Raw genomic sequence first — 9,522 nt, 5'->3', positions numbered from 1 at the left:
GTTATTGTGTTGGTAAAAAGGCTTAAGATTTTGATGAGAAGATTGTGTAGAGAACTGTGCGAATTCGAGCCAACCCCAGTCAATGCACTGGTCCTAAAATAAGCCCAAGTTAAGACCAACATATCCAAGTCTTTAACTTTGAGTTTTCACAACTAAATAAGTTATTATCTACTCGTGATCTGTCGCCGATTAACTTAAAAAAAAACATTATCACATTTTAAAGTCAAACTGATGAGCTGTTATTCAGACACTCTCCTGAACGTGATTGTCTGCTGTTGGACTTTTATTCATAGCCACATTGTGAGGAGGAAAATTAAATAGGTAAAAATGATTAAAAAGCCTCTGAATTTATTTGTATTTTAAGTTGTTTGGCGACCTACAGACATTTAAAATAGTTTGAATATTCATAATAAATTACTTACCTGCTGTTAAACGTATTGCAACACATCCAACTATACTTTCTGATAAAGAAATGCAGCTTTTTACACTCGTTTTTTTCAAATCAAAATAAAATCTTCATATATTGTGCAAAAACAGATAAACATGCATTGAACTGACTATTGGACTTGTTTTTTTCGTATTTGATAATATCATTTTGCATTATAAGAAACCCCATTTTGTAGCTCATAGAACACCCCGTATGCCTCAGAAATACTTCTCCAGAGTCTCTGCAGAAATGTTGTCGGATCATCTTCTCTGGTGTTTGTTGGATGTCGATGCAAGTTTGAGTGGGCTCAAGTCTAAATTATACAATCCACATCTCTCACTCTTGGGAAGACAATAGCATATATATATATAAATAGGAACATAATCAGAGCGATGCCTTTATCTCTCTCTCTCTTTCTCTCTCTCGCTCTCTCTATCCCACACACGCGCACACACGCACATTGGCAGGGATCGGAGCAGATGAACAACCACCAGGCAGGAGCGCCTCCGTTCAGCTACTATGGAGCAACAAGCCAGAGCTCAGACTGGAGACATGTACAAGTTTGTGCCACAGAAATCTAGCAGATTTATACAAAATATGTTTGTCTATTGAAGAAAAACAAGGAAGGAAAAAAGAGAGGAGAGTGGCAACAAAAAGCTTTTTATGAGGATGAAACCAATGTTAGTGTTCCAGTGATTTTGTCTGCATCAACATCAAGGTAAGAGTTTATAGATTCATTCTCTAATATTTGTATTTGCGGTAATGTCTGTTGGCTATGCTGGGAGGATAAACACCCGGAGAGGCATTTTATTTAACATTTTTTCAAGGATCATTTGATGTCTTTCTGCATGCATGGTAGCAAGAAAAACAGTTTAGTCCATTAAACACACACAAAAACATAATAAAAAAGAATAGACCAAAAACAATTCTACTAGTGCATTGTGTTATCACTAAGAAGTGTAACTTGTTTACTTTCCTGACTCCATTTTAAATCCCACAATTTCAAAACTGCATATAAAAGAAGGTGGTCAGAAACTTCCAACTCAGTAACTCCTGCAACGGTTTGTCTGTCCCTGTTCTGTCAAACAAAGTTACAACTTAGAAAAACACATGCACTGAAATAAAGCATCTGCCTGAGTAAGCCAACCTTAACGAATGTGGGAAATGTAAACAGATAGATGAAAAGATTTTTAAAGGCCAACATTATGTTCAAGGTTAGAGTAGTACTCTGCTCCCCCACCGCTCGGCTCCAAGCTGTCGATTATTCCTGCAGGCTTTGGATTGATTTTCAGCACTGGACAGCTCCTGTGGCCTCAATGAGACCAACACACGTCACAGCAGATGCTTAGTTTGCAAACTGCCCCGTCATAACTTCTGGTTGCACTGTGTTAACCATCGATTGGCTTTTAAGTTATCCTGCAACAGTGATGCATGTGCAAAGATGGAAACTTATATCATTTTAAATTCAGTCAAGTGTGTGTAGAATACCTCCCATCAGACTGATTGATTTGTTGCACCTTTGAAAAATGGTTTCAAATAGAAGTATGAAGTAGTTTAAGCAGATGTGTAAGGCAGAAGTAAAAACATATTTGTCTGTCTTACTTTTTCCTACACAAAACTTAGTTTAGGAGGAGAACCACAGAAATAGATTGTGTATCATAAATAAAAAGTATTCATTATTAAAAAAAAATCGGAATAAAGGAAAATGATTGTCTATGCAGGCAACATTTTAAGGATATCGTTTTGGGTCATTTGATAAAAAATGAACCAATGTTTCACTTTTAAAGTTTAAATCTGTTTAACTCATAGTGTAACAAATGTAATATTTGCATGTGAAATTCAGTGCAACAGAAGTATAAAGTATAAGAAAATAAAAATACTCAAGTACAGAACATTATTTAATGACATCCAGCCACTGCATTGTAATTGATTTTGCCTCGTGATGTTAAACAAATGGGATTCTGTATATTGTTGATTTAGTATTATTTCTTGTAGTCGTGTACGTAGGTAAAAAAATGTTTCTATTTCTGCTTCTCTGTGGGACCGAGGACAGTGTGTGGACCCACGGTTGTCCGTAGGGAGATGTAGGCCCTTCTTAAATGTCAGTTTAAAGAAAGATTGTTGTACAGAGAGACAGAAAAAGAGAGAAAATGCATATGTGGATCACTCACAAATTCCATTGTCTTTTAGATATAGATTTACCTTCATGTGTGTAAATCTTCTATTTTCCGTAATTGGCATTACACGTTTTTGTAACATCAATTGACGTCATAATCTCTTCAACCTAATCTGTATTTTTTTTTCTCACACTGAGTCCAATGCGGAAGAGCCGCTAACATTTCTTTCTGGCTCTCCTTATCCCTCCCTCCCTTCTCATATCATTAGATCTCAGATTACACAAAAGGTCTTAAACCGGGTCACACAGCAACTACTATCCACCTTTCATATTGTTGTTTGGATTGTGAGATTAGGGACATAATAATCTGGTTTTCCTCCATTCTTTGTGTGGGATTATGCTGTAATATACTGTATGTCAATTTAGTTCCTCTGACGTATCTAAACAGGAGCTACGTCAGAGTCTTCAACTTGCTGCATAAGAATGAGGACCTTAATCTGGAGAGCTCTGTGGCATTATGCAGGTTTTTGTCACTTATTTAACTGTAACATGTAAATTGTTATTTTTTAAATGAATGTTATGATATAGTATTGCCACCATTAATTTAAATGAATCAGGAATTTCATCATTTTTTTTTGATTTTCTGTTCACAGTCGAGTGAGAAAAAAGGCTGAGAAATGGATACACATAAGGTATATTTTGGGGTGAAGTATTCCTTTAAGGTAAAGGCCTATTTCTCTGCCTACCTCCCCTTCCATCCTCTTCTCACAAGTTGTCTCACATGATGAACAATCACCACACACGCAGAACTCTATAGTGAGAGGATGTTCCTATGGAGACGGATAATACAGTTGATATGATCCACAGTATAATTACTGCCATTGTCCCCCCAGGGATCCCATCCGCTGAGAACTGAAGACATCTTTCAGGCATTTACTGACAACAGGTAGCCGCATTAGACACAGTAATGAAGTATTGACGGTGTTTTATGTTTGTTAGACATAAAGGGAATTATGGATGTACACTTTTGGCAGATTAATTTAAGAAAATATACACTCAGCAGCATTTATAAAAGAAAGCATTCAAAGCCACAATCTACATGAAAATGTAGCTACTAAGCCTTCACATACTGGCAACTTGTTGGTTTTAAACTCTTTACATTATAATGTAAACAAAGCCAGTTAAATGAGCATGATTCACTGCAGAGGCATGCATCAAATATTGATTAGGGTAGGTCACGTGTCACAGATAAAACAATAACATGAAGATTTCAAATGGATCAGTGTTATGGTTGTGTAACATGGTCGTTTTGCTCAGTTTGAAACATCCTCGATCAAGGTCCGCTTGATAGCTTTTACCTATCAAGATTAAGAATATACATATCTTGATATCTATCAAGACACCATGTTTCACCCCGAGCACGTAACAACTTTTTGTATCCACGTGCACCCAATAGCCAAGCCAGTAATTGGACATTGAGTGGTTGGTGTTGTCTTTGTAGTTTTTGTAGTTTGTGTAATATTCTGTTACACTGTAAACCTGGTTGTCGTCATGGCAACAGCACTTTACTATCATACTGCATTATTATCTTTGCCAAGTTTTAGGTTTCAGTTTTCTTTGTTTGCAACCAGAAAACTATGAAAACAGTGGAGCGAATTTCTTTTTCATTTTAGTTAAAATTGCAAAACAGGGTATTTGGTTTTGGAGGTCTGTGCTCTCCAAGTGCTCTTCTAGTATAACCAGGCGTCTCAAGTATTTTGACCAACATGTAGACAAAAACACAGTTGAAATAACAGCTCTCTGACATTTTAAGGACAATTGATCATTATGGTTAGCTTTACAAAGGCAGTACTGTTAGTGTCCTGTTTTTGGGAGCTTCGCAATGCTTTGTTTAATAAAATGAAAACATTTGAGACAAAAAACACAAGATACAGCACTAACCGATGTTAAAACCACAGGGTGATCTTCTCCAATAATGTAAAATAAAATAAAAAGCTAAATTCCTTTGAGCTACACCAGAACACTGCAGTCTTTCACTCGTGTCCCCATTGTAAATCCAACAGACCAACATGTAAACTGTGTTGTGTTGTCCTGATTTCACACATGATGCTGCAGGCATTGATATGTCACTGACCTACTTTGACAATATTAGCTGCCATTTTTAAGGATTCTGAAGTAAAGGTTGTGACTTTACATGGAGGACACACTCCTCCGCAGCTGTGGGAGTTATCAAGATGACATAATCATCTGCCCTTTTGGGATTATCCAGTCGGAATCACTCTTAATACAGCCAATAATCTGCCAGTTCCTGACATCTGTCCTTGGTGTAACAGGAAAAAGAGTCTTGAAGCATAACACGTGACCCACATCACATGACATCAAATCCCGTCAAAATGTGTTTTAGTGTTTCACTATGTACATGTTTGATGTTAATGAAAGGCTTAACTGCCATTGTTTTTCGTGATATTTTCCCAAGACAATCCATTAAACAATCCATTCTTATCAACTAATATAAGTCAGCAAAAGTGATTGACAATAAAAAAAAAAAACACTGTTGCCCCACTTTTATTGCATGTGATTAGCCTGCTCTAGGTTATGCAACCCGTTGCTTTTTGGTTCTTCTGGTTCCCGGCTTGCTGACATAATAATCACCCTCCAACCTTGTCATCGGGCCAAACCGCAGATCAATTGTTCCTCTAACAGTAGATTACCACGGATTCATCTCTTTTTAGACCTTTGTCCCTTCCACTGCCTGTCTGGTTTTCCACCACTGGTTGCCCTGAAGGTCCCTAAGGCTAACCACTGGTGAGGACCTGATCAATAAGCTTTCATTACACAAAACTGTCTGGCCAACATTTGCATAGAAATTTGATTATTTAGATTGTTCGCCATGCTAGGGGGATGGCACTATGCATCCAGACTCAAATAGCTCAACAACTAGTGGATGATCCGCAAAATATTAGCAAAGTAACATGCTAAACAAAGTAGATTATTGTGAGCACCAGCTTCCACTGTTAGCATTTACACATTGTCATTATGAGCATTGTTAGCCTGTTGACATTAGCATATAGATCAAAGCACCACTGTGTGAGTATGGCCTCACAGAGCTGTTATCTTCTAGCCTTGTTGCTCAGGAATTAACCATCTTTGTTAAACATGTATACTTTGTTGACCTTTACCCTTGTAATTATTTAAGAAATCTGTTTTTTGTCTTCTTTCTTCACAGAAAATGTATCATGAGAAAGCAGCGCTGATAACGGATGCGAGTCAGACCTGAGCTCATACTTTCTCCCTGTCCAGCAACAGTACTTTAATGGTTGGAACTGTCCGCCCCAAGCTACATTACTGCCCTCGCAGACACAGCCTGATGATCACCGGTGCCATGGGAGCGGTGCGGGTAAATAGGTAAAAGCAATTAACTGGCCAGAACTGCCAGTCTTACATGTTTCCCTTATGGCACTTAAAGAGCAGTGTTTGACAGTGGTTGCAACAGTAGCCATATTTGCATCGTGTACAACTGTCAGTTGTCTTGAACTAATTTTCTCCCCTCTGTTCCTCCAGATACAGCATCGTTGCCACAGATGAAGATGTCCTGAAGATCTCCAGCCTGGGCCTCCACAATGGCCACAGTCCTCTGAATCAACAGATACTGTCTGGAACCTGTATGCGGGGTGAGGAAGGAGGAGGAGAGTGTCCAGGAGGGAACGAGGGAAGAGGAGCTTTGTCTTTGAGAGTGACAAATGAGCCCATCATCCACAGCAGCTGCCGAGCTTCACCTTCATGTCATCTCGGTCTTGATCTGGGCTCTGGCCGCCTGCGCAGCCGCTTTGTGAAGAAGAACGGCCAGTGCAATGTGGTATTCAACAACATGGAGGGTAAGCCACGACGATACCTGGCTGACATTTTCACTACCTGTGTGGACATACGCTGGCGTTATCTTCTGCTCATTTTCACTACCACTTTCCTTCTTTCTTGGCTGTTGTTTGGCGTGGTTTTCTGGGGAGTGGCACTAATTCATGGAGACTTTAATCTTCATATTCCTTTGGAGGAAGGGGATACCCAAAGCAACGGAGAAGGCGAATGGCGCCCATGTATTCTCCACATCCAGGGGTTCATTGGAGCATTCCTATTCTCGATAGAGACTCAGACCACCATTGGATATGGTTTCCGATGTGTCACTGAAGAGTGCCCAGTTGCTGTTGTGACCGTTGTGGTTCAGTCGATTGTGGGCTGCATTATTGACTCTTTCATGATTGGCACCATCATGGCAAAGATGGTGCGGCCCAAGAAGCGGGCACAGACCTTGCTGTTTTCGCATTATGCCGTCATTGCTATGAGAGACGGTAAGCTGTGCCTCATGTGGCGCCTGGGGAACATGCGCAAGAGCCACATTGTTGAAGCACATGTGCGTGCTCAGCTCATTAGGCCACACGTAACGGCAGAGGGCGAGTATCTCCCTTTGGAACAAACAGACATTGATGTTGGCTATGATGACGGGCTGGATCGGCTGTTCCTGGTATCGCCACTGGTTGTGGTCCACGAGATCAATGAGAACAGTCCTCTGTATAACATGAGCCGCGCCGACTTGCTCAAGGAAGAGTTTGAGATTGTGGTCATCCTGGAGGGGATGGTGGAGGCCACAGCTATGACCACACAAGCCCGGAGCTCCTACTTGTCCAAGGAGGTCCTGTGGGGTCACCGCTTTGAGCCTGTGGTATTTGAGAAGGGTGCGCGCTACCACGTGGACTATTCCCGTTTTCATAAGTCCTACGAAGTGCCATCTACGCCTCACTGCAGTGCCAAGGAACTGAGTCAGATGAAGGGCCGTGGCGGGCAATCCTCATCCTCCAGCTCGAGTTACTCCAGGTCTCCATCACCATTTACAAAGAGGGCAGCCCGCCACCTCATGGGCCCTCACTCCCCCAGCGCTTTCTGCTACGAGAACGAGGTAGCTTTGTGCTGCGGGGATGACGAGGATGAGGAGAATGTGAAAGAGGAGGCAGGGAGCCTGAACATCAGAAGTGAAAGAGAGGACATTCATTTGGGTTTCAAAGAGACATTTGTGGAGGAGCAGAAGGTGGAGATGCTGTGTGTTCTGGACACGGAGAATCAGATCAGCCTTGACAGACTACAGCCTACCCTACCTTTATACATTAGCAGAGAGTCAGGGGTCTAATCAATGATCATGGCTGCACTTACAAATGTTTATTCTTTGTCCGTGTGCATCCAACCAAAGTATTGAACTAGTGTACAAATTAAAGATGGAGGAGGCGTGTGGTGCAGTGGACTAGTGCATTGGTGTTCGGATCAGGTGGTCACAGGTTCAAACCCCACTGCAGTCAGCATGTTGTTGTGTCCCTGGGCAAGACACTTTACCCCAAATTGCTCCTGTGGGGATTGCCCACAGTATTGAGTATGTAAGTCGCTTTGGATAAAAGCGTCTAACATGTAATGTAATGTAATGACATTTAAATTGTATTCCTCGAGGATGAAATGGTTATTTTTTCACAAAATCCACTCATACTGTAACTTATAACTTTCTCTTGTTTCAGACATTATACACCTTCAGTTGTAACATCAGCATCTAAACAACGCACAGCTCATCTACTTTTAAACATGGTGACCAGGTATTTCTCTCAAATCATGAGGTATCTTGAACATTTTATTGCTTTCTTGTTTTATTCATTATGACAGTGTATGATATAAAGTTAAGTCAAGCATTTTGTTCTTGATTTCCATTCAGTTTTTGTAAATAGTATGCTTTTGTTTAATTTTGAAATGGTTATGCATCAAATAAATACATGTTATGGGAAAGCCATGTATTTTAAAGGCAGCATGATGCACATGCTCACACTGCCACACAATTATTTTCTCTGTCAAAATAAATTATTTATTAATTTTCATCTGCTCTCTTCCTGCCTGAGTTCTGTTACTTTTCATTTGATAAAAAGCTTTTTATCTCATTATAGACAATCAGGTAAAAAATAATTAAATCCTGATCCAAGAAACAGTATTCAAATGTGTTTGTCAAACACAGTTGAAGAACAAGCACTTTATAATTACTCTTATCATTAGATATAAACACTTTGCAACAGTGTGGATGAACAAAGCACCTAATAAACATCAGTAAAAACCTTCAAAAGCTTGAATTGTCTCTGTTGAGTCTTGCACATTTTCTCACTGGTTCAACCTCTTTCTCTCATTCTCTTTAGACATCCATGGGTTCAATAGCCCATCCATAATAATTACCATCCGCCTCTGATTACACGAGATCAATCTAATCCTATTTGTCTTAATTCTGGTACATAACATGGTTGGTTACTTTTTCTTTCCAAAACCTGGGTGACAATTTGTTTTCAGAAACGTCTCAAAAAGCTCTTCTGTCAATGGACAAGGGCTGGTCCGTCCACCCCTTTTGTCAAGACTGACATTTTCTTTACACTAGATATTTCTATTGAATGGATTATCATGAGACAAGGAGATAAGTACATTATAAGCCCTGAGCCTGTTTTTCAGGTCTCAGGCTCGAAAATGACATTCCCAGAACAAATGACCATATCTTCCCTTCTAAAATGGTTACATTAATAATCTTTTTTCTCAAAGCAAGGTTACATCTGTGAGTTGGATGTAGAAGTGTCAGAATCAATATAGATTTTTTTTTAAAAAGAAGTAAATTCAGACTGAACACAGTAAAAAAAATTAAATGATTGTGTCCATCCAAAATCTTTTTTTACTTATAGTGAAAACCACCCTTGAATGATGGGATGGTAGACTAAAAGCTTTAGGAATCCAAACTACAACATATAATAAGTACCCTGTATCAAGATTGATGCAAAACAAGTGAAATGTGACCTTTTTAGAGAGATTTAGCAAAAAAAAACACTTCTGGGGTCATTTGGGTGGATTTTCCATATCTCTGGCCCCCCTTGGTCGATTTTGATGATTGACATCTCTTTTTAACTGCTAGAGCCAATGGAAT

At 39.7% G+C, this 9,522-nt stretch overlaps 1 protein-coding gene across 4 annotated transcripts; it reads left to right on the top strand.

Moving 5' to 3' along the window:
- The first annotated feature begins 901 nt into the window (after positions 1-901).
- LOC117538059 (ATP-sensitive inward rectifier potassium channel 12-like) lies at positions 902-8,664 on the top strand. 4 transcript variants are annotated; one of them, XM_034203572.1, is made up of 4 exons: positions 902-1,145; positions 3,197-3,235; positions 5,770-5,948; positions 6,105-8,664. In XM_034203572.1, the coding sequence occupies exons 3-4, from the start codon at positions 5,857-5,859 to the stop codon at positions 7,717-7,719; spliced, it is 1,707 nt and encodes a 568-aa protein (XP_034059463.1). In that variant the 5' UTR covers positions 902-1,145; positions 3,197-3,235; positions 5,770-5,856; the 3' UTR covers positions 7,720-8,664. The 4 variants fall into 4 exon arrangements, with proteins under 4 accessions (XP_034059463.1, XP_034059462.1, XP_034059464.1 ...); XM_034203573.1 differs by lacking the exon at positions 902-1,145 and adding an exon at positions 3,437-3,489 and having other exon boundaries at positions 3,195-3,235; XM_034203571.1 differs by lacking the exon at positions 3,197-3,235.
- The last annotated feature ends 858 nt before the right edge of the window (positions 8,665-9,522 follow it).

Source organism: Gymnodraco acuticeps, unplaced genomic scaffold, assembly GCF_902827175.1.
Source record: "Gymnodraco acuticeps unplaced genomic scaffold, fGymAcu1.1, whole genome shotgun sequence".
In the NCBI taxonomy this organism is placed as follows: domain Eukaryota; kingdom Metazoa; phylum Chordata; class Actinopteri; order Perciformes; family Bathydraconidae; genus Gymnodraco; species Gymnodraco acuticeps.
The sequence above is the reverse complement of the archived record's forward strand: the minus strand, read 5'-3'. Positions and strand labels throughout refer to the sequence as shown.